At 42.0% G+C, this 25,222-nt stretch overlaps 1 protein-coding gene across 1 annotated transcript; it reads right to left on the bottom strand.

The window, feature by feature from the left end:
* Positions 1–245: 245 nt before the first annotated feature.
* Positions 246–24,622, bottom strand: C1H3orf14 (chromosome 1 C3orf14 homolog). Its single transcript, XM_051980045.1, has 5 exons — positions 24,487–24,622; positions 16,436–16,529; positions 14,926–15,052; positions 2,589–2,663; positions 246–692 (listed from the first exon to the last, which is right to left on the bottom strand). Exons 1-5 carry the CDS (start codon positions 24,560–24,562, stop codon positions 558–560), a joined length of 507 nt encoding a protein of 168 aa, XP_051836005.1. The 5' UTR covers positions 24,563–24,622; the 3' UTR covers positions 246–557.
* Between the last annotated feature and the right edge of the window lie 600 nt (positions 24,623–25,222).

Raw genomic sequence — 25,222 nt, 5'->3', positions numbered from 1 at the left:
AAGCCAAATGGCATTCCTTAAAGCTGGGAGGCTCACACCAAGACAATCTATTCAAAAAGTAAATTGTAGAAAGCATTTGCAGATAAAAGGTACTGGGCAAACCACTATGTTGTTTTTCTTTTTCATAGTAGGTAGGAAATAAGTTAGTAATTGTAATAATCACAGCTCTGTCATAAGGGTTATTGAAACAGGACAGGTATGAAATGGATTTAAAAGTGTTTTAAAATGAAATAAGTCACATCAGACACATCTTAACAATTTATTTCAGTTCATTTTCCAAATTTTCTTTTACACTCCTAAAAGTTTAATGAAATGACAGATTAAAAGTAAAAACAATTTTCATCATTCTTTAAAAAGGCTGCAATGTATTTCAATCCTGGTTTGACAAAATTTCCATTAAATTTAAAAATTCTCCCTATTGTCAAATATTTAGGTAACAGAATAGACATTCAGATGAACAAATTCCTTTGGATTTATACAATGTGCAGATACATTTTGCTTTACTAAACAGGTGTTCTATATCAGACCCCCAAGGAGAAATTACATCTTTATTGTGGTTATCTCTCGGTAGCACCTTTGATGTCATTTCCTGCTGGATTTTGATATATAACACCAGTGGGATATTGTGTTCTTCCTAAAAGAAACTGCTCCCACTTGGGGGCTTGTTCTTCTACTAATGCCCAGTAGAGAGTCTGAAAAAAACAAAACAAAACCCAAAAAGGAAAAAAGCAAAACAAGCAATGGAACTTGGCTTTTCAAAACAGTCTAAATGTTTATTCCCTTAAATACAGACACACACTCATACATGCATATATATGTGGAATGCAATCTTCCTACAGAAGATTTTATGTTAATTTTAGAAGAAAGCTGGCTACTTACTCCTCAATTTTCAAATTTCTCAGCAAAACCAAAGAGATTGGCAGAAGTTCAGGTTTTTGATTAAGTTTTGTGGTGTTTTGACACGCCCTCTTGTGGCTAACAGTGTGATTTGTTATGTGAAACATTGCTTAGAATTTTCAAACTAGAATAGTCAATAAGCATTTATTTAGTAAGTACCTACTATGTGCCGGCACTGCGCTAAGTTATGGAGATAAGAAAAGAGGCAAACATGGTCCCTATCTGCAGGGAGCTCACAATAAAAATAATCAAGCACAAAATGGTTTTCTAAGAGGAAAATCTCATACTGGAATTATAAAATATAAACTACTACTTTGTAATTCATTTTTAGAGCTATGATATAATATTAGACAACAAATCATAGTTAGCATGTTATAGCTTAGAAGTCGGGTAAATTCTCTATGGAAAGTCTAGGATCCATTTTTTTTTATCTTTTAGAAAAACTATTTATTTTACAAATAGCAAGTTTTTTCCTATGACTTGAATAATACAAAAATTTCCAAGTCAATCATAAGACTTCCCAGGCAAACAACACTAGCCTCAATAAGCCACTGTGGCTTTTCATAGAAATTGGGCCAATGAGGTTTTACTGACAGTAATACAGCAGTCTATACAACACAGATAGGCCTGAGGGGCTTTGCTGAGGCTGTCTGGTTTCTGTTGTGGATAGCTAAAAAAGAGCCAGATCATGGAGAAAACTTTGTGGGACATTTTGTTAAGAGAATATCACTCTATCTTTGGGAAAGAACTCCTGTGCAGAAATGGCATTGGTGACACACAGTGAGGCACTGAGGCAATTTTAAAATATAAAGTTTTGTAAAATTAAAATCACAAAGGTCTATGCTGTTCAAGGTCAACTAAGGAAAAATGCCAATCGTGGTTTAGGGTGGAGAGTTTATTCAGGACTGGATTAACCATGTTGTATGTGTGAACTCAATACAAATAAGAGTAAGGTATAGAGTTAAACAAAGAAATAGACATGCCCTCAGCCTGTCTATATCATTTTAATCAAAGAACTGCATGTCTGGGGACAAAGTTTTTTAACTCCAGCTTCTAGCTTTCTTTAATATCTTAGATGGCATAGACAAAATTCTATGAACAATAGACAACTGAAGGACAATGGAAGATCCCCCAAATATCAGAGCCTATTTTAACAGACAGAAAAAGAGTATTAAGACAAAGACCATCTTTCCAAGAGAAAAATAACCTCAATCTCTCCAAAACCCTGTAATCAATTCCTTTTCATCATGAACATTTTCATATATCAAATAATGTATGTTTCTGCCAAACTTTCCCCCAATCTGTTCTTGAGCTTCACAGAATATAACACTTAGAAGCCATACTCCATAACAAACATATATTCAGGCCACTTATTAAACTTTCTGTGAAGAGACTGTGAACAGCTATTTTTAAATCCAGCAGAGAGGACACAGATTTCATGTGAAATGCACATAACGATTTCTATACCATCACCTTAAGATCCAGTCTCTTATTTTCATTTAACAAGACTCTTTATCTAAATAAAATTTTATAAAAAGTAAACAGGACTTTGATAAATAGATCTTTCACTCACTTAAAATTTGAAATATCCTTACAGAAGGGTAAGTCTAGAAAGTCTATATATAAATATTTGGATACATAATGAATGACAGCCTAGATGTAGATGTGTAAAAGTGACCCAAGATTCTTACCTGAAGATTAACCATTTCAGGATATGATCGTAAATGTAACTTCTTTTCAAGTTTCTCTTCTAATGTTCTTATATCCTGTAACAGAAATCAATATTTTAAAGAAGAGTACGGGTATACAAACATAAATGTTTCCTATCTGTACATGATTTGCCAAAACAAATTCTACTTGCACTGTGGTAATGATATGATGGAAAAATCAGTGTGAGAACTGAATCCTTAATTCATAATTAGGTAAACAATTACAACCCTGGGAGCAGCACCACAACCTTAAATAGAAAGGCTACTTCTAATTCTAATTTTTCTAAGAACCTCCACTTGCCTCGGAGTTTCTGATAAAGGGGTCCTGGTTTATGGACTCCTTAAAACAACTGAAGTTCAAAAACCACACAATCTCAGACCAGCTCTGAGTCACCCCAAAGCAGCCTGAATGCATACTCATTGCTGTCTCGATGCCTTCTGTGACCCGGATGATACAATTGGAAGATCATATGTGAAAAGAACAGCAATCCAGGTTTTTGTACACGCCCGGGTGAAGCCAGCTCTGCCCACAGTGGTGGGTCTGTCAGCCTGAGATTTCTAAACTCCACGGGCAGAGGGGATGCAATCTGCAGCAGCAGAGGGAGTACAAAACATCAACAAAAATTGTGGTAGCTGAAGAGCTGAAGGATGAGGCACATTAGGAGATTATTTATGGATCAAAACTGAAAATGTAAAGAAGAAATTGTTGCTTCTTAGAAATACAATCTTTCACTTTAGATTCTTCTAGAAATGACTTCTAGATATGGGGAGCTGCTAAGTTTCATAATATTCACAGACCTCTACAGCTTAAAAATCTCTGGAAGTGGCATGCGCTCTTCATTTTAAAGAAGATTAAGTAGCTTTCATTCAATTTTAACTTCTGGAGTTTTTTTGTTTTTGACTTAAGAGTCTAAAACAATTATAATACCTGAACTTTATTTAGAACTCGGAAAGGTCTTATCTTGATAATATTTAGACCTGACACCAAATCTGGAGCTAAAACAAGCTGTTTATCAACCTCTCAACTTTGCTGATTTTACCTTTTGCTGCCTACTTCAAAGATCAGCACCTGGGCTCCATTTGCCTACTACTACTAGTCTCAAATTCATGGAGGCTAAAATAAACAAAACAAAAAAATAAATCTGTGTCAATTCTCTGAGCTTCTTAAGTTGCTAGAAAAAGGGAAAGTTCTCCGATCTATGAACAAACACTGGAGAAATCTAAGTACAGGGTTGTTGGACAGACGGAGAGGGATGGGAAGGGGCGTGGGAGTGGGGTGTGAAGAAGCCAATGCTGAACAGGAGAAAAAAGAGAGCAGATGGCAGCGGCGGCGGGAGCAGGGAATGGGTGTGAAGAGTAAAAGGGAAAAACAGGAAATTCCCTAAAGGGACTTCCCAAAGTTGTACAACCACTGCTGCACCTGCTGTCTAGAGGAAGGAGATTTAAAGAAGAAAGAGTCAATTTAGGAATAGAAAGCCTCTCAAACAGCTTGCCTGTCCCATATCTGATGGCTGAAAGCTACCGATACTGTGAAGTCAAAATAACAACAGCAACAGAAACCTGATGGGGGCACGCTGAGTTTTCATGAGACCTTAATAAAAAAGTGTTTTATGGCTCCTACAAAGCAAAGACTTAATTAGATTCAGAAATAAAAACATATAACCCTGAGAAATCATAAACTGAGTGACAGACTTATTCCAGGAATAGTTGTTTAAAACTACTTATTAAAATGGCAGGTTTAATTTAATTCAGCCCAACTCAGTGAACATTTATTGAATGTTTCCTATGTGCAAGACACTGAAAATATATAATCTAGTGGGGAGGAAAGACATCTAAACAAAGAACTATGATATAATTTAGAATATGATAGAATATATACACAGTAGAAAAAAGGCACAGGGTGACCTGAGAAACTGAGGAGGAGGGAGTCACTTCTAGCCAGGACATACAGTGGAAAGCATCATGGAGAGATGTGAAGTTTCTTGGAGAAAGGTCTCTTTCATTTTTGCTTGTGTGCCTAATGTCTGGCTCAGGGTAGGGAACTAAGTGCATGTGGACTGATCAGAGTAAATGACCCATGAGCTGAGTCCTGAAGAAGAGAAAGGATGTCAAATGGTGGAACTTTCAGAGCTCTCCCTGGGATGGGGTCCATCTGTACAAATGTCAAAAACAAGCAGGTGAAAAGAACAGGACAAAACGAGCCATGATGAGTAAGAGTAAGAGTTTGGCTAGAGCACCAAGGGCGACATAGAATAGGGTAAAATAAGACAGGGGACTGGACAGTCTAAAATTGGAAGCCCAAGGAGTTTACATGGCTGATTTTTGCATCAGACAAGGGAATTAGATCTGGACTACTTTACCAGCAAGGTGAAAGGTGGATTGCAGAGGAAAGAAAATGGAGGCAGGAAGACTAGTTAGGAATCTATTAAAACAATCACAATAATTTGCATGAGGAGATTAGGAATCTATTCCAAGGAGATCATTGATAGAAGAAAGGTTTCACTTCATACCAAAACATTTAGAACAACACTTTTCCCGGTAACAAAGAATCAGGAAAATGTAAATGCTTATTGTTTGAGAAATGGCTAACAAACTGTAGTATATAAATGTAAAGGAATATTACTACACTATAACAAACAGCCAATATAATGACTGCAATACAATAGAAATGTGGAAGGACTTCAATGAACATCAAAATGCACCATGAAGCAGAACTGGGGGAAATGTTGGTGACATAAAAATAAAAGATGTCAATAAAAGTTCAGATACGTAACGTGACATTATATAATGTAATGTAATTTGAGACATACATTAAATAGATAAAGAAACAAAAACCAGTCTGGATGAGGTTGTAAAGACCTGAACTAGGGCCTACAATGGGAGAGAAAAAGAGGCAAAGAGTGAAAAGCATATGCCAAGTTGCTGGAGGTAAAGAACAAGAAAGAGTCAAAAATCCTAAGGGCCTAGATCCAGCTAGAAGATCCCTGGCCATCCCCAAAGTGCTTGGAAGAGCAGCCCCGCTGCCATTACTGGTCCCACACCACTGTGGATTTGCAGCCCTTGGCCCCTCTCCCAGGCACAGTTACTGAAGACTTCTATAGGCCTTGGCCCTGTCAAACGGTTCGATAGAAATAAGGTTTTGTCACTCAAAAGACCCCTGAAGACATACTTTTATGTCATGTTTCTGTTTCTCTGCACCCATCCTCAGTACTAAGTCTTCCCACCTGCCTTGGCACCACTCCTCATGACCAATGAGACTGATCATCTGGCTGGCTGCTAAACTCTTAAGACCCTCTTCCCCTGGAACCCTACCATATGCTCTTCCTTGTGTCCTAAAGACCATTACCCTTTCATTCACTTCACTAGAAACCTGAGTTGCCTCAGGGCTGTTTCACTTCCATCAGTATATCCAGAATTAACACAGTGCTCAGTCCTTATCAAGGACTTTAACAAATCCTTTTTTATCTACAAACTATTTCTCTGCTGTGCATGTCCCAAAGAGCCACTTCTTTTCTCTATAGCAGGAAACAAGCAAAATTCAAGTTGTGATATCTTTGGACTATTCTCCATTCTCTTATTCCATTCTCTCCAAGTAGAGAGGTAGCAATAGCCAACATTTATATAATGTTTTAAGGTTTGTAAAGTGCTTTCAAATATCTCATCCTCACAACAGGACTGGGAGAGAAGGTGCCATTTTTATGTCTATTTTACAAATGAGAGACAGAGATTGTTAAATGACTTGTCTAGGGTCTCAGGGCAAATTTGAACTCAGGTCCTCCAGACTTCAGAACCAACATTCTTTAATCTTTGTGTTTTTGTTGTTATTGTTGTGCTTAGTATTCCATGTTCCTTCTTTTTCTCTCAATTTAAATTGTGCATTCATATCAGGTGGTTAAAGTGCCTGTCCTCAAGGAGCTTACATTCCAATGGAAGAGAAAACAGGGACATGTAGATGTGGACATCAACTTGACCAAAAGGACATAGGCACCCTGGGGAGGAAATACACCAGTAACTGGGGAAACCCTGTCAAAGGCAGAGCCTGAGCTGTATCTGGAAGGAAGGAAAAGACTGAGGCAAGAAAAGAATGTGTTCCAGGTCCAAAAGGCAGTTGATGAAAAGGCCCAGAGCTGGGAGATGGAGACTGAGACCCCTATGGGGAGTCCTCTGGAAGAAGACCAGAAGGAAGGGAGGAGGCCAGGCTGTGGAGACTTAGACGCCAAACAATTTCTATTGGATTCTAAAAGTAATGGGGAGTCCTTGGAGTTTATTGAGGGTGACACAGTGAAATCTGTGCTTTCAGAAAAGGCTCTGGTGGCTTGCGGAAGACAAACTGGACCAGGATGAGTTTTGAGCAGAGAGACTGATGAGGCTCTTGCATTGTTTCAGAAGAGTAATGAAGACAAATTTAGGAGGTGACAGTGTGACTGCCCGGGAGTCCTGGGAGAGGTGAGAAACAGAGAGGACATCTGGGTCTGGGGGAGAGGTGGAAGCTTGACTCGCCTGTTGGGAACCTCGCTGATCAGGTCCCCCAAAATCACTGGAATTGTAGGAGGAAGGGACAGCCAGCAATTTATGCTTTGGACAGGTTTTTTTTTTGAAATGCCTCCCAGGACCCAGGCTAACAGTCTGCTTGGAAGGAGTCAGGAGAGGGAGCAGGGCTCGATGGGCCCTGTCCGGGAGGGGCTGACTCAGCCCGCGCCTTGACCATGGTGCTAGCAGGTGCAAAGGGCCGAGAGGGAGAGGGTGGGACAGGGAAGACCCCGGAGTAAGCCCAAGAGGAGCAGCCACCCAAGCTGGTCATTCATCAACCAACTCCAGAGGGAGTGAGTTCAGCCGAGCTTCATGAGGGAAGAAGCTAGAAAGAAGAGTTCATTTGGGTTTTTCTTGGCAGAAATCCCTGAAGCAGCTTTCTGTTTCCTTCGCCAGCTCACATAACTGACAAGGAAACCGAGGCACACACGGTGAAGGGAACTGTCCAGGATCACCTAGGCATTAAGTGTCTTAAGGCTAGATATGAATTCGGGTCTTCTCGACTCCAGGCTGGCACTGCATCCACTGTCCAGAGTTAATTTAGAGAACAGGAAGAGAAGGCGTGAGGCACTGCCTGGAGGCAAACTATTTCAAAGAGTCTGGCAGAAAAATGGAAGATGGAGATGCACAGACAAGAACTTAGGAAGGGTAGAATCTGGCAAAAGGTTTTGTGGTTTGTTTTAAAGGATGGCAGAAATTCCAGCCCAGTGGGAGACAGTAGAAATGGGAAGATAGTGAAGATTGGGGGACAGGAATAACAATGGATCAGCTGGAGAAGATGAGGATGGGTTGGGTGAGCATTAGGCATACTTAAAAAAAATGCATACATACAAATTTAGAGTGAATCCACTCTCTAATTTTTAACTAATTATATTTGGGGAGTAGACTATGGAAACACATATTATGAATGCAAATACTTAAATATCACTGTGTAGCGACATAGATAAAAATAAGTTTAGAATACCTGGTTCTGATATATTGCTCAATTATCACTTCAGTTCATACAATGAATTTTTTATTTGATTACTATTCATAGTCATAGGACTACAAGGTGGCACTAGGCAAATACAGCACTAGGCCTAGAATCAGGGAAAAAAAATCAAATCTAAGTAGCCACTTCTAGCTATGTGATCCTGGATGAGTCACTTCACTCTGCCTCAGTTTCCTCCTCTGTAAAATGAGCTGGAGAAGAATATGGCCAACCATTTCTAGTATCTCTGCCTAGAAAACAAACAGTCATGAAGAATCAAAAGTGACTGAAGACTTAGCAGGCTTCATTGTTAGGAGACTGCTTTATAAGGATCCTTTTGTTCTTTGACTCTGCTGCCTTTCCTCTCACAAGGGAGCTAGAAGAAAAATGGGAAAAGGAGAGGGAGGCTCTGCAAAAGGGGAAGGAGGCTTGGCAAAAGGAGAAGGAGGCTTTGCAAAAGGAGAGGGAGACTTGGCAAAAGGAGAGGGAGGCTCTGCAAAAGGAGAGGAAGGCTTGGCAAAAGAGCCTGGAGAAGTCAGTTAAAGAGAGAGTGGATAAAGAAACCAAATCCTTGAAAAATAGGATTGGTGAACTGGAAAACAAAATTGGCGAAATGGAAAAAAATTCCACAGAACAAAAGAACTCAATTGGACAATTAGAAAAAGATCTTAAAAAAGTGAGTGAAGAAAATACCTCACTGAAAATCAGGGTCGAACAATTGGAATTGAATGACTCGAGGAGACAAGAAGAATCAGTCAAGCAAATCCAAAAAAATCAAACAATGGAAAAGGATGTGAAATACCTTCTGGGGAAGACAACAGACCTGGAAAACAGATCCAGGAGAGACAACCTGAGAATCATCGGACTTCCAGAAAAGTATGATGAAAAAAAGAGCCTGGACACTATCTTCCAGGAAATTATTAAAGAGAACTGCCCAGAAGTCATAGAAACAGAAGGTAAAATAGACATTGAAAGAATTCATCGATCCCCTACTGAAAGGGATCCTAAAATCAAAACACCAAGGAATATAGTGGCCAAATGCCAGAACCCTCAGGCAAAGGAAAAAATACTGCAAGCGGCTAGAAAAACCCAATTCAAGTATCAAGGAGCCACAATAAGGATCACCCAGGATCTGGCAGCATCCACATTAAAGGATCGAAGGGCCTGGAATATGATATTCCGAAAGACTCTGCTGCCTTTCACCAGAACAAGTCAAACATCACTACTTAGGAAAGGTCCTTGCCCAGCACCTGTGGCTCGGGTCTCTCTCATCATCGGCCCTCCAGCCGCTTTAAATAGCTCAGCCAGCCATGCTGAGGGAAGGGGAGGAGCTGTTTTAGACAGAGTTCAGTGAACAGTTGTGCTCACAACTGTCTTTCGTCTAGATTTGGGCTCAGTCTGTAGGAACAATCCAGGCTTCCACAGCCTCAAGGACAGAGCCGCAGCTCTCCTTGTCAATGTCTGACCCTTTCTGATGGGTTTATTCACTCGCACATGACTTGGGTAGTATCTCTTCTGTCTGCCTGTCCGTCAACGAGCAGGACAGAAATGAGAGAGACGTGGTCCCTGCTGTCCCAGAAGGGACAATGAGGCCCACACCCCAATGATCAGAGAAGGCGAGGACCAGACATGTGGGGAAGAGAGAGGACACTTCGGATTAGGGCTCCATCTCAGAGATGGCATTAAACCAGATTTTCCAGATCCCATGGAGGGAAAGTGACTGTTAAGTCAGCAAAGAAGGGGAGTCATAGGAGCCTGAGGCTGGAGTCTATTTACTTCTTGGTGACTGTGAGTGAGCAACTTAACCTCTTTTGCTTCTCCCTGTAAAGGGACCCCTTATCTCCTGTCCAGCAGCTAATACATGATGAGGGAAAGTGAAAGGAGATAAAGAGCAACTAGCATTGAGCTGCAACTTTAAAATGAGCAAAATGCTCCATCTCATCTTCTCACTCCAGCACTACAGAATATTGTGAAGTGGGCAATATATAGATATCATTATCCCCATAATAGAGATAAAGACACTGAGACTCCAATACAATGATGACCCACGACCACCTAGCTGCTAGGGATCTGAGTCCCGGGTCTTCCTATCCCCAATCCAGTAGGTCATGCTTCCTATCATGAAAGGAGGGCGAAGAAGAGTGGGCCATCCAATGCACTTTTAGTTATTACTACATATTATTTTTTCTTCCCCCAATAAAGAATAAGTTTCTTAAGGCAAACATTTAATCTTATTTGATTGATTGGTTGACTGCATTGCATGGAGTTGAGGTCCAAATCCTAGAGGCTTAAATGAGGAATTATGATTGTATTCTAAAAATTCTCAATGGCAAGTCATTAAAAATTATAAAGCAGAAGGGACATCATAACAGTTTCAAGGAGATTATTCTGACAAACTTAACAGAACTAGAGTGACATCTTGGACCTAAGAAAATCATGGACAGTGTTCTGGGGTGGACCTGACACAGGCCTGTGTCTTGGTAGTTTAGGTTTGACACTGAATCAAGGTAAAACATGCAGAGATAATTCAATCATTAACAAAAAGAGACTTCTGGGCCATAAAAGCATACAGACATTCAAAAAGGATAGACCCAGAAGATACTTTAGGTTAATTCAGTGACTGCAGAACCCCCTTGTCTGTATTGTCCATTGTGACAAAACCTCAGAGAGAAAACTCCCTGAGGCCATCTTGTCTTGGGCAAATGGTGAAAAGTCTACATTCTGAGTCTGGTACTAGCCAAGTCTTAGAAACAGTCTCAATAATTTTTAAGAAACAACAAAGCTGACTTGCATTAGAGGACATGTTAACATATTGCTCCTACCAATTCCAAAAGACTCATAATGGAAAGAAAATGCTTTCTACATCCAAAGAAAGAACTGATAGAATCTGAATGCAGATCCACACAAACTATTTTCATTTTATATTTTTGCATGTTTTTTCCTTTTGCAAAACTTTTCCAAACTTCTTTCACAACATGACTAATATAGAAATGTTTTACATGATTGCACATACATAACCTGAATCAAATTGCTTACCATTTTGGGGAGAAGTAAGGGTTGAGAAAGGGAGGGAGAAAATCTGGAACTCAAAAATATTTTTAAAAATTAATTTTACAATTCTTTCTATGCAATTGGAAAAAATAAATTGCTATTTTAAGAAATATTGCTCCTTCTGCAGAAAGGAAGGGGCACTGAAAGATTGTGAAGAATAAGATATAATCAAAAGAAGATTCCCAGAAAGACAAGAATAAATAGAGCATAAAATGAGCTCAACTGGATGGCTTCTGATCCGCACTGGATAGGATCCCAGACCCATCGCTGTCTAGTCTCAATCAGCTTTTTAGCACATAGGGTCAAGAGGATTCAGGACGGCCTACAACCAGCACCTTCTCTCAAGTCCTGCACTGAAACCTCACCATGGCAGGAAGTAACCCTGGTTTCTCATAAGCCATGCCAGAGAAGTACATGCTTCATCAAGTTCAAGGGCAGGCTGGAAAGGTTTCCAGGAGACTGCTAAGCACTATGTGGACACTGACCAGACTAGTTCAGTTCAGAGAGGTCTACCATAAGCTTGATTTTCATCTATCAAGGGTTGTGAACTATGGCAAATGAGAAAGAAAATAGAACCACGGTTTCTTGAAATTTTTAAGTTAGAAAGTGATAACTTGTATTTGTCTTTAATTACCTCATTTATGTATTTATATTTGCACATGCTGTCTCCTGTTGTAGCATGTAAACTCCTTAAAGTAAATCTTTTTTTTTTTTTCTTTTTGCCTTTATGTCCCCAGAGGCAAACACAATGCTCAGCACACAGTAGGTAATTTTTAAATGGGTCAGGGTGGTCCCTGATAGGGATTGAAAGGTCTACAATCTAAATATACAAAATAGATCAAATGTGTTTTTGTTGTTCTTGTCTTTGGAATCTCTTCATATTTATCTGAAACAGGTACACTCCACACACATTGTACTAAGAAATATAAGGACTCAGCCCCAACCTCCCCTCAAGTGCTCCCTTGTACCCAAATTTCTCTTTTCTCTCATTATTAGAACCAGAAGGCCTCTGAGTGTAATATATGATAGGTCAAATTTGGAGTCAAGGCTTTAATATATCTCCAATCTCTGACGCAGACGAATAAAATGACCAGGAGCTTCCTAAAGCCTCATTGAGGAGATTCCACATGAGTTGCCATCTGCCTCAGTGAAAGGAATTTCCATACCACTTGGGTGAGAATTATACCAGATGTGCTATTACTTCTATTTTACAAATGAGGAAACTGAGGCTATAATATAATAAAAATGCACTGGGAGACCTTAGGTAAATAACTGAACCCATCTATCTGGGTCCTTGCTATTAATCTACAAAAAGAAAACATTGGACAAAATTACCTTAAGAATCCCTTTTAGTTTTAAGATTCTATGAGTCTCTGAAAAGACTTAATTTTATTTGTATGACTGGGAAACATCAATGTCAGATAAACCTAGTGGACAATTCATTTTTTAGTCCCTTTACAGTCACTCCATTGCCTCACTAGTGGGAACACTTTCATGAGAAAGAATTGATGGCCTACTGATGATCTGTACTGGAGATGCCATCCCATGACCTCAGAATCCCAAACATCATTATGGCTTGTTAATATTTCTTGTGAGATGGACCACTTAATTGTCCACTTCTCTGAACCACGACCATCATTTCTCTCTCAACCATATTACCTATTTTCTCATATCTTAAAAAACTTACCAGGCTCCTGTCTCTCCACCCACAAATTCATTTTTCATTCAGATATTAGAAGAAGGTCCATTTAACATGTATGCACAACACTACTATCCTATGATTCCAATTCTTCCTACCACTCAGTCATCTACCAGAATATCAATACAGTCGTTTCAAAATCTTCCTCAATTCATTTGATCAAATGAAATAAATGCTTATTCCATTCCATTCCATGCTAAGCAACACACACACACTCTCACTCTCTATTTCTCTCTCTCTCTTTCCCCTAATCCTGCCAATGGCTTTCCATCATGTACTCTGGGAACATTAGTAAACATAATAGTGCCTGATAAACATGGCAAAGTTCCTGAGAGTTCTCATAACTGTTGCAGCTTTTTGAAGTAAGTTCACGTTTCCAGTCTCATAATCATGTCTAAGAGGAAATATTAGTGCTCTCTGGATTAGGATTCCAGCTCCAGTATCTTACTGAAAAGGGACTGACCCTCACCTTCCTTACCTATGGTTTCCCTCTTTATGCATGGACACCCCCTGTTATAATGGAAGCTCTCCAGGGGCTTGCTGTTTGTGTACCAAGGGCCTAGAAGAGTAGTCATTTTATAAGGACCTGGTGACTGTGGCTTTAAAGCTTAAGGCAGCCTCAAGCCTTTTAACATTTTGTTAGTATCCAACTTCAGTCTCAAACAGCTCTGACCCTTTAGGGTCACATAGAATCTGGTCTGACTCCATGTGCACAATCACGTATCTCAATACTCTTCCACAGGACAAGCCAGTGTGGCCTCCTGGGCCCAGCACCAAGTTCACAGTTGGGAGGCCTCCGTCTGAGCCCTGCTGCTTCCTCCAGGGAGTTCCCTGATTGTACGAACTGCTTAAGCCAGGATCCCATAGCACAGACTCCCTGTGCACTCTAAGCTGTTCACACACTTGACCACCTATGCATACACTGCCTTAAACTGTTTCCAGATTACGCCATGTCTGATTATAAACTGTGTAGTCTTACACAGCATTTGTTTCCCCACTGAGCTGAGCACATAGGGCACATTCAATAAATACTTGCTGACTAATAGGAAACTCTGGAATAAACTGAGTCCACTTGAAGATTAAACACCACTTTGGCAGGCTGCTACTAGTGGCTAGAACACAAGCCTGCCAATTTGGGTAAGTTTTTTTTTTTTTTTCCTTTTTGACATTTCATGACAGAAATTCAGATTATCATATATTTTCCATTTTAAAATAAACAGTGCAAACATTATTGGCAAGGAAGACATATGGTAAACTAAGATGCTTTAGTAGCACTATGGCTGTGACTCTTAAATTGTTGTGGCCCAAACCACGAGAAGCTAAAAAGTAACTGTCTTAGAAGGGAAGACGACGGTGAAATTGGGAATTTCAATTGTCTCTGAAAATGCTGAAAATTACAAAACTCAAAGCTTTACTTTATAACTAAAAAGGTGAATATTGCCTAATGAATATGACTATCATGGAATCTTCTGAGAAGGTAGATGTGAACATAGGAAGCTGGGCTGGAGGACAAAGGAAATCATGAAGAGAAGGACACTGTGGAAAACAGTTAAAGATTCCATGGATATGATTTTTCTCTAGATGGGTGGACTGGAAGACGAAGTGAGGAGACTCCTGAATAAATGCAGCCTCAATCCACTTTCAAAGTCAATGAAAACCTCTTGGGGATATTTCTAAGTAGGGCATAGTGTACTGTCTTTATTTTTGTAAAAGAGAACTTTACAGAGCATGAATCAGATGTCATTACTGCTCTGCAACGAGATGTAAATATGGGACATGGTCTGAAATCTGGTATACCTTATGCATAAAACTAATTTTGATGTCATTTCTACATGTAGAGAATATTTTAAAATAATTTCCTTATATTTCAGTTTTCTAATCTCAGTGAGTAAAAAAATAAAAAATTGTACTTATCTGTCTCAAAATTAATTAAATGATATTTGTAAAAGCTTATGTGTTTCTCAGCAAAAATAATTTCTAAAATTCATTATTTAATTCATTTAAAAATGTAATAGTCCCAAAGACAGTTTCAGAAAATGTACAACCAACTACCATGTCATGTAACTTACGTTTAAAAGGCTTTTATTCCTTTTATAGGCTAGCTTAGCTGCTTTTATGTGAGATGCCTTTTTTTCAGTCTTCTGACCAATGTGATCATTTTCCATTTCTTGAAGTAACAATAATCTTTGTGCTAGTCTAAAAAAAGAAAAGATCAACAGGCATAGATAAGTTCATTAAATACATGCCATAAAAACCTTTTTTTTTTAATTGTCTCCTCAATTTATTAAAAAATCTTTTAACTACTCTTTATTTAAAACTCTCATGATATTGTAGGACAATGGCAATGTATTTCAATATGACTTTTTAGGTCAATCTGGAGAAAATGCTTTTATTTTCATTATCATATCCCTCATGTGTAATTTATATACAAGATTGTGTTTTCCTACTCCCTCTTTCATCTTGCGCAATTATTTTGGAATTTTAAGGACATGTTTTAATTTTGAGTGAAAATATATACTGTAATATATCTTTATGTACACATACATACTTATATATACCTCAACACACACATACATAACATTGATTTTTAACTTGCTATATGAAACCTTCTGTTTAACACTTCAGTACCCCCTGAATCTGATGTTACACATTTAGAATTGTGCTAAACTTCCATATGTTTGAAGAAGCAATAAAAACATTTTTCTCCTTTTTCTAGAAGATGATGGGTACAGGATATATATGTGTGTGTGTATATATGTGAGTATATGTATACATATATACAAATAAGATGTTTATACAGAAGAAAAATTTTAAAAGCAGGGTTACAAAAAATTAGAGACAAAACACTTTATACTGTATGTAAAAACTATACACATATATGAAGATTTCTCATTGGCAATATATTATTTCAGAAGTAATTAATAATTCAACCTTCTGTTATTAATAGTAAGCAAATTGTGATAACTAAAACTAATGACTGAAATGTTATGTAACAAATAGAATAAAAGATTTCCAAAACATGTGACCATAATCTTTAATTAGAAAGCTCTCGGGATCAGAATAAGACTCCAGAACTTTACGGCATAAGGTCCTCCAATAATAGAGGGAATGAAAACGCACTTTAAGGTTTATAAAGCACTTTACAAATGACATCTCACTTAAGCCCCACCACAATACAGAGACAAACATAGAAGAAGCATTTTAAACTCAGTTTCACAGATGCAGAAGCTAAAGGTCAAAGTGGCCAGGAGACTTGCCTGTAGTCACATAGCTAATATGCATCAGAGGCAAGATGGGAGCCTGACTTAAAGTACACCAGGTCTAACCACTAAGGTTGTGGCGCGGGTGGTGGGGTGAGGTGAATGGTGATCATGATTTAAAGTAGATGACAGAAATGTAATTTGTCCTTTTAATCTCTAATTTTCAAGAGCCTGTGATGTGTATTTCCATTCAACCTGTTAACTCAAGTCAGAAAAAGCAGGATTGAACATTTTGTCATATAAAATCTCCCAATGCATGCAAAATAATTAAATAAAATTAATACAATTTATATATTCAAAATGCCTTTAAAATTCTTACATTTCTTCATGTTTTTTAGTAAGTTGAACTTCTTTGGCAAAATAAGCCATCCCCTTTCCTTCAGCCAGCCCTTCTTGGTGTTGTTGGAAGCTTTCTGTTACAGTTAAAGAAACAAAAACAAAACCGATGGCAGTGTAAAATTACTTCTCAAAGCTACAACAGGTAGTAAGCTCAGAAGCAGCGGACACCTGGAATACTGCCAACGTACATGTTCTTTCAAAACAGAGATCGTGCCATATGAAAAAAATACCCATCACTAGAGACGTAGAACAGACATTAAGAAATGTGTCAGCTCCTAGAATGTACTCATACTGCTGAAAACAAATCTTTCTTGTGTGGCTCCCACTTTCTTCCAATGTTTAACTTTTTTTTTTTTTTAAGAAAAATTTACAAGATAGTTACAAGGATTTTATCAAGTTGTTGAAAAATGGATTTAAAAACCTACTTAGTTTAAATTAAGTATAACAGTCTTAGAAAACAACAAAAATTTTAAACAGGAGGCTACAATGAGAATAAGCTTAAACTCTTGTGTCTAAATATCTAGGTTTTTTTTTTTTTAAGATGAGACAGATATCAACATATCATCATCTTTTTCAAACAGGAAAATACTAATTCAGGTGAGTAGTATACTACATTTCAAACAGAGTAAATGGTAAGTTATGTCATTCGTTAGGATGGACAGGTTCCCTACACCCACATCCTGGATGCTTAACTGCATCTTTAAAAAGGAAGCTTACAAAGAATTGATTTCATTGATAGGAAGCTTGCTGTGCCATCACACTATGTTAGCCCAGCATGATTCAATAGTTGTTGTCTTTAGTTCTTGAAGAGGACCAGAATGACATCACTATATTAATGGGTCCAACTATGGCTGATCAGACCAATACGAGCTCAGAATGCTCTGCTTCAGGTCGGACACAAATTGTCCCTCTGAACATTGGAGATAGACTCCCTGAATTTTATGTATCTCATATTTCTTCGGAGCTAATTCAATTCTGCCTTGCTCCTAGAGCACAGCCCCTTTTCTGATGATGGCACGCCACGCCGGGCTATCCTGTCCCAGTGTCTCCTACAATATACAATCGATTCTAAAGTTCTTCAGAGAGACCTTGTGAGAGTAGCCTCCTATCACTTTTTCTGAACACCCTGTGAGCATTTGCTCTGTGTGAATTCACCATAAAATAATCTTTCTGGCAAGCCTTCCTTTGGTGTTTGAAAAATGTGGCTTCCCAACAGGAGCTGTGTCTCTGCAGCAGAGTGGGAGTGCTTGGCAGTTTAGATGGAGAAAGGACCTCAGGATCTGGTACCTCATCCTGCCAGGGGAGCTTCAGAATCTTGTCAAGACCATTCAGATGGAAGCGACTCAGGTTCCTGGCCGGGCGCTGGTACCCTGTCCAAATTTCACAGGCATAAACAACGGGGTCACACCACGGCACTGTAGACTTTCAGTTTGGGGGTCAGTCCAATACCTTTCCTCTCCCACACTTCCCTCTGGAGCCTCCCAAACACTGAGCCAGCTCTGCCAATGCATGAGTCCATCTGATTATCAGAGTGGACATCCCTGGAAAGTAGAATGCCAAGGTAAGAGAACTCATCCACAGCATTCACAACATCTCCATTTGCTGTAACTGATGGATCCACATACAGATGGCGTGATGCTGGCGGATGGAGCACCTGGGTTTTCTTGGCAGTGTTACGCCAAAATTAGCACAAACAGCAGAGAACTAATCCACCTTCAGAAGCTGCATTCACCAGCATATCTGTGAGCAGACTAGTGCAGAAAGTGACCTGCCTGAGAGTCAGAAAGGTGCTGACCTTAGACAGTCCCGAAAAGTCTCTGGGCCCATCACCTTAGATAGTAGGGCTAACCTGTACTGAAAGCCAGCCTCATATGGATGGTGTGCTGAATGTAGTCAGGAGTTGATTTTAAATCATACTTTTGACAGGCATTAGCCCTGTGGATTCTGTTTCCTTATGTATAAAATGGGGCTGATATCTATGTACCCAACACAAGGTTCAAAAGAAATAATGGATGTCAAAGAATATATATGGGAGGAAAGGGGAGAATCATATCTCCTACTCCTACCCCCTCCCTGACACATGTAAAGGGCTTTGAAAACCTTAAACCAATCTATAAACATATTATGATTAGTATTACTATTATCTTTGGCCAGCTGCTGTTTCCTACCTGTGTGACATTAATGAGGTATTGTTCCTCACTGTTTTTTAGCTCCCTAACCTATAAAATGAAGGGATCTTGGAATAATGTTGAGGGTCTTCTCCAGCTCTTAATTCTGGGAACTTAAGTGCTTCAAGTGACCTCAAACAGGCACCTCTAAAGCTAAAGAAGTTGCTAAAACAAGGAAATGGCTGTGATAGAATTACTTCATAGAAAAATACGTTGGCTTCATTAGATTAAGAAATCTAAATTAAAGCAGAAAACTTTTCCAGTTCTTCACTTGGGCCAGTATAGGTCTCAGAAGAGGAATCACTAAAGAGTTTAATTTAGAGTCTGGGCAGATCCATTACCAGCCCCAAAGTTACTTTTCCTCATGGCGTCCATACTGGTTTAAAGCAAGGCCAGAAAGAAAAATGTGCTCTTCTCCCATCCATCCCAAACCTCCACTTCTCCTAAAACACAAGATCATAAATTTAGATATGGGATAAAAAAATTAATAGTAAAATAATAACAGCTCATATATAAATAGTGCATACTATGAGCTAGGCACTCTATTAAGTACTTTACAATTATTATCTCATAGAAAATACTAACCATATTCAGAAAAAAAACTGTGGAGTCTGAATACAGATCCAAGCACTCTAATTTCACTTTTTTTTCCTTTAGTTTTTCCCTTTTGTTTGGTTTTACAAGCTGACTAATGTGGAAGTATGTTTAATATGATTGTACATGTATAATCCATATAAGATTGACTGTTATCTTGTGGAGGGTTAGGAGGAAAGGAGAGAAAAAGAACTCAAAATCTTATAAAAATGAATATTGAAAATTAAAAAGAAAAAGCTAATTAGTATTTCATTTGGTCCACGTAAAAGGTGATATTCTTATTTTACAGATGAGGAAACACCGTTCTCCAATATCACATAGCCAGTTCATTGTCTGTGGCTGGATGTGAACTGAGGCCTCCTTGGCTCACCACCCAGCCATGCAAACCCCTCATCTCAGATAGTTCAGATCTGAAGCCCAGAGAGAAGGGGCCGGCTCCGAATCACGCAGGCTAAGTGTCAGAGCTAACACCTCAGCCAGGACCTTCCTCCTGTTGCAGGACTCCTCTAGTCAGGATACACAACATTGCAGCCCCTATCTGCTGAAGAGCCCAGGCTGGTCCTGACTGTGCCAGGGATGCAGGTGCTTGAGGCCAGAGGCCCCTGAGGGCAAATCCAGTTCAGTGACCTGCCCCAGATGGGGTGCCACCAGCTCTGCCTTCAACAAGCCACTGAAGATGTGCTGGGAGGCAGCAGGCTAAACCATGCTAGGCCCTGGAGGTGGAGAGACAGGCACATGTCCTGTTCCGGATGAGATCTGGCACCTGAACCTGGGCGTTAGCGCTCTCAGTTGTAAACTGAGGCCCTGTATCAATGGAGCTGCAATTCCCTTTGCAGATGAGGAAGTGGAGTGTACCTCAGGGGTAAGATCTAAACCTAGGTCCTCTGTAGGAGAATCATGGAGACCCAGAAAAGCCATGACTTGTTCAGGTTATATGCCCTGGGGCAGTCTCCCCTGAGATCTTGTGGACCTGTCAGCTCTGAAGCAGATCCTTTGGCTCTAATCCAAGGCTTTCCACTGAACCACAAGATTCAAATGTTGGTTACAGTGGTTCTCAAAGTCTGATCCAGAGCATCCTCAGAATCTCTGAAATCCTTTCAGAGAGTCTACAAATTTATAATTGGTTTTTATTTTTAAAGTTATCAATATCTATAACTATAACCCACATAAACAAAAACTCTTTGGACAGATCCTCAATCATTTTTAATAGGATAAAGATATTGAGAACAAAAGTTTGAGGACCACTGGTTAGAAGGAAAAAGGGCAGGGAGAGAGGCGGGGATGTCAGAAAGCACTGAACCTCTCAAGAAATGCAGGCCTGTGCCTTTTCAAAGTCTCAGTCCTAGAAAAGGTTTGTCTGTATTTGTTTAACCTTTTTTTGGTATCACGGATGCCTTTTGACCATCTTATAAAACCTAAGCTCAGAATGTTTTTAAATGCACTTAAAAAAATGTGTAAGATGACAAAGAAAAATTCTTATATTGAAATATAGTTGTCAAATGCCAAAAAAAACAAAAAGCAAGTTCACAGATCCTAGGTTAAGAATCTGGGAAAGCCCAGAACACCCAAGAAATTAGTTTTGACGGGGTCACACAGCCAGGCTGTCCTTATTAGAAGCCAAGGCTTCCTGACTTCAAGCCCAGCTCCCTACCAAGCAAAAAGGCACCAGATATAATGACATGATTTGGATTCAAATACCTTAAACACAAGCTGGGTGACTAAGGGAAGGTTATTTTTATGTCTCTGAGCCAAATTCTCTTATGTGGAAAATGAAGCAGATCCATTCACACCCAGTAGGGCTATTGAGGGGTGGAAAATGAGAGAATTTCAATCAACACCCGAAACAGGTCCTGCCCTCATGCTTACGGCTTTCAAAGAGGTTGAGAGGGCACTGGAAGATCTGGCTTTCAATACAACTACCTATGTGATCTTGAGCAAATGACTCCTCCTCTCTCTACCACAATTTCCTCATCTCCATATGGGGTTGGACATGATGGTCTCCAAGACACCTTCCAGGTCTCCATCCAGTCCCAGGACAGAGTGGTATGTGACCCTGGTCAGAGGCCATCTCCTCTATACACCCTTTCTCACCGACCACACCGGTGCTCTTCCTTTTCCCACATTCACATTTCACCAAAAAAATGCAACAGCTCTTACTTATCTCCTCCTCACCCCTGGCCTTCTCCACAAGCTCTCCTTGCCAAAGTAAACTCCCCATATACTCCAGCAAGCACACTTCATCTCATTTTCTCCAGCAAATTGCCTTCTATCTTCCCCATTCTCTTTAGGAAGCCCATCCATACATGGTGCCTCCACTTTCTATCATCTCTCTCCCAACTCTGGCTTCTGGCCTCATCATTCAATGGAAATGCTCTCTAGTTACCAAGGACCATTTCAGTCTCTTTCAGAAACTTAAAGGATTTCCCCAGTCACACAGTTAACATCTGAGGCCACATCTGAATCTGGGTCATCCTGATCCTGCAGCACTTGCTCTACCCACAGGCCCCCTAGCTATCCCACTAGTGATCACCAGGAGGCCTTTTACCAATCCTTACCCTTCCTGACCTTTGCAGCCTCTTACATGGTCTAGCATCCTCCTCAGGACACTCTCTTCTCTGGTTTTGTTGACACTGCTCTCTCCCGCTCCCCAGGAGAGCTTCTCAATCTTTTTGGCTACATGTGCATCCAGGTTACATCCATAATCATGTGCCCCCATTTCCCCCCCCTAAATTATTTCACTAGGTGACATCACGCACAGATAACCAATCATCACCTTGACATTGATGATTTTTGGATTCGCTGCATTCTAATCTCACTCCTAATCTGCAATTGTGACTCTCTAAAAGCTTATTTTCACCACGTCTCACAGATCCTTTGGGTATCATTGCTTCCATGCCACCTTCCTACCTTTCCTCTCAATACCATCCTCCAGGAGCCTCAGGCTCGGATCCTCAACTCATTCCAGACTTCTCCCTCCCTTTTCTACTTTATTCCTTCTAACAGGCACTACAGCCTGTCCTCCTTATCCAATATGGCATCACAGCCTGTCCTCCCCATCCAACATGGCGCCACAGCCTGTCCTCCTTACCCAATGTGGCGCCACAACCTGTCCACCTCATCTAAGATGGCGCCACAGCTTGTCCTCCTTACCCAACATGGCGCCACAGCTTGTCCTCCTTACCCAATGTGGCGCCACAGCCTGTCCTCCTTACCCAATGTGGCGCCACAACCTGTCCTCCTTACCCAATGTGGCGCCACAGCCTGTCCACCTCATCTAAGATGGCGCCACAGCTTGTCCTCCTTACCCAATGTGGCGCCACAGCCTGTCCTCCTTACCCAATGTGGCGCCACAACCTGTCCACCTCATCTAAGATGGCGCCACAGCTTGTCCTCCTTACCCAACATGGCGCCACAGCCTGTCCTCCTTACCCAATGTGGCGCCACAGCCTGTCCTCCTTATCCAATATGGCGCCACAGCCTGTCCTCCCCATCCAACATGGCGCCACAGCTTGTCCTCCTTACCCAATGTGGCGCCACAGCCTGTCCTCCTTACCCAATGTGGCGCCACAACCTGTCCACCTCATCTAAGATGGCGCCACAGCTTGTCCTCCTTACCCAACATGGCGCCACAGCTTGTCCTCCTTACCCAATGTGGCGCCACAGCCTGTCCTCCTTATCCAATATGGCGCCACAGCCTGTCCTCCCCATCCAACATGGCGCCACAGCTTGTCCTCCTTACCCAATGTGGCGCCACAGCCTGTCCTCCTTACCCAATGTGGCGCCACAGCCTGTCCTCCTTACCCAATATGGCGCCACAGCCTGTCCTCCCCATCCAACATGGCGCCACAGCCTGTCCTCCTTACCCAATGTGGCGCCACAACCTGTCCACCTCATCTAAGATGGCGCCACAGCTTGTCCTCCTTACCCAACATGGCGCCACAGCTTGTCCTCCTTACCCAATGTGGCGCCACAGCCTGTCCTCCTTACCCAATGTGGCGCCACAACCTGTCCTCCTTACCCAATGTGGCGCCACAGCCTGTCCTCCCCATCCAACATGGCGCCACAGCTTGTCCTCCTTACCCAATGTGGCGCCACAGCCTGTCCTCCTTACCCAATGTGGCGCCACAGCCTGTCCTCCTTATCCAATATGGCGCAACAGCCTGTCCTCCCCATCCAACATGGTGCCATAGCCTGTCCTCCTTACCCAACATGGTGCCATAGCCTGTCCTCCTTACCCAATGTGGCGCCACAGCTTGTCCTCCTTACCCAATGTGGCGCCACAGCCTGTCCTCCTTACCCAATGTGGCGCCACAGCCTGTCCTCCTTACCCAATGTGGCGCCACAACCTGTCCTCCTTACCCAATGTGGCGCCACAGCCTGTCCTCCTTACCCAACATGGCGCCACAGCTTGTCCTCCTTACCCAATGTGGCGCCACAGCCTGTCCTCCTTATCCAATATGGCGCCACAGCCTGTCCTCCTTACCCAACATGGCGCCACAGCCTGTCCTCCTTACCCAATGTGGCGCCACAGCCTGTCCTCCTTATCCAATATGGCGCCACAGCCTGTCCTCCCCATCCAACATGGCGCCACAGCTTGTTCTCCTTACCCAATGTGGCGCCACAGCCTGTCCTCCTTACCCAATGTGGCGCCACAGCTTGTCCTCCTTACCCAATGTGGCGCCACAGCCTGTCCTCCTTACCCAATGTGGCGCCACAGCCTGTCCACCTCAGCTAAGATGGCGCCACAGCCTGTCATCCTTATCCAACATGGGGCTACACCTGTCCATTTCACCAACAGCATCCCTCCTGCGCCCCTGCCCCAGCCTGGTGCAGACACTCACCACCTCATCTCCTCCCCCTCCACCACGGTGGCAGGAGTGCTGTAGGCAAGGGGATGGAGAAGGGTCCTGGCTGCCCTCTCCCTTTCCACTCAACTGACCTTCCAGAAGGGCAATTCTGACCACTCCCTGCAGTCCCCTATAAACACTGGGCCTGGCTTTCCAAGTCTACGCTGAACCTCTAACTACTCAGAAGACTGGAAGGGTCCTAAGGGCGGGACCGGGGCCGGTTCTTTTTGGTAACCCCGGCGCTTAGCGCCTAGTCGGCGCGCAATACACAGGGGTTTCGCAACTGTGCCTCAGTTTCCTCATCTGTAGAACTGGGCCTGGGCTCCACGGCCCCTCCCTGCCCTTGCCACAGGAAGCTGCGGACAGAACCAAGCAAAGCTCAGACAGACGCGAGGCGCGGGCGTGCCCCAGCGTCGCCCTACCTCGGCGGGCCCTCCTTCGGGCCTCTACCGGAGGCAGCGGGGCCGGGGCCAAGGTCTCCTCCGACCGCTCCAGCATCGCTCCGGGACGGAGTCGGCTCCCTCTCGGGGATGCGAGACGCCCCCGCCTGCGCCTGCGCGCGCATGTAGCGTAATGGCGTCGTGACGTGCTACGTCCCCACCGCACGTCGGTACAAAAAGAACGCGCGCACCAGCCTGGTGGCGGAGGCGGCCGCAGGGGGCGCTCCTTATCTCTCGGAGCGGACGGTGAAACTCGGCTTCTTCTCAGGGAGGAAGGTACTGAGACAGAGATGCTCAGCAAACTACCCGCTGCCCTAGAGACAGACCTCGAGGCTGCCCGTGTCATGCACACACTCCTCCCCAACATAGGCAGGACCCCGCCGAGGCTCCCTGCTCCCTCCACGCTCTGATAGCGACCCACTTGTTCTTGCCCCCACCCATCCGCGTGCTACCCTTCGGCACCCTTACAAACGCTGGTTTCTTCTGCAGCTCATTTTACAGATGGGGATACCGAGATCGTCTTTTGGGAAAGGGAGCAATTCTGAGGGAGCCAACAAGAGAAACAGAAAGAGACAGAAACAGAGAGACACAGGTGGAGAGAGAAATAAGAGAATGGTGACAGTCGAGAAAGAGACAAAGACACAGTGACACAGAGCAACAGTCGAGGGAAAGAGACGAGATAGAGACAGATGGAGAGAGACAGAAATGAGTGACAGAC

The sequence above is a fragment of the Antechinus flavipes genome, chromosome 1 (assembly GCF_016432865.1).
Source record: "Antechinus flavipes isolate AdamAnt ecotype Samford, QLD, Australia chromosome 1, AdamAnt_v2, whole genome shotgun sequence".
NCBI lineage: Eukaryota > Metazoa > Chordata > Mammalia > Dasyuromorphia > Dasyuridae > Antechinus > Antechinus flavipes.
This window is presented reverse-complemented; position numbering and strand designations above follow the sequence as displayed.

What these genes read in the sequence shown, in the direction of transcription:
- C1H3orf14 (XM_051980045.1), bottom strand. Translation starts at nt 24,562, where the DNA reads ATGCTGGAGCGGTCGGAGGAGACCTTGGCCCCGGCCCCGCTGCCTCCG. An exon ending in GGAATAAAAGCCTTTTAAAC is followed by an intron (nt 2,664 to 14,925) that starts GTAAGTTACATG and finishes TTTCTGTTACAG; the next exon opens with GATATAAGAACATTAGAAGA. An exon ending in CTGAAATGGTTAATCTTCAG is followed by an intron (nt 693 to 2,588) that starts GTAAGAATCTTG and finishes TGTTTTTTTCAG; the next exon opens with ACTCTCTACTGGGCATTAGT.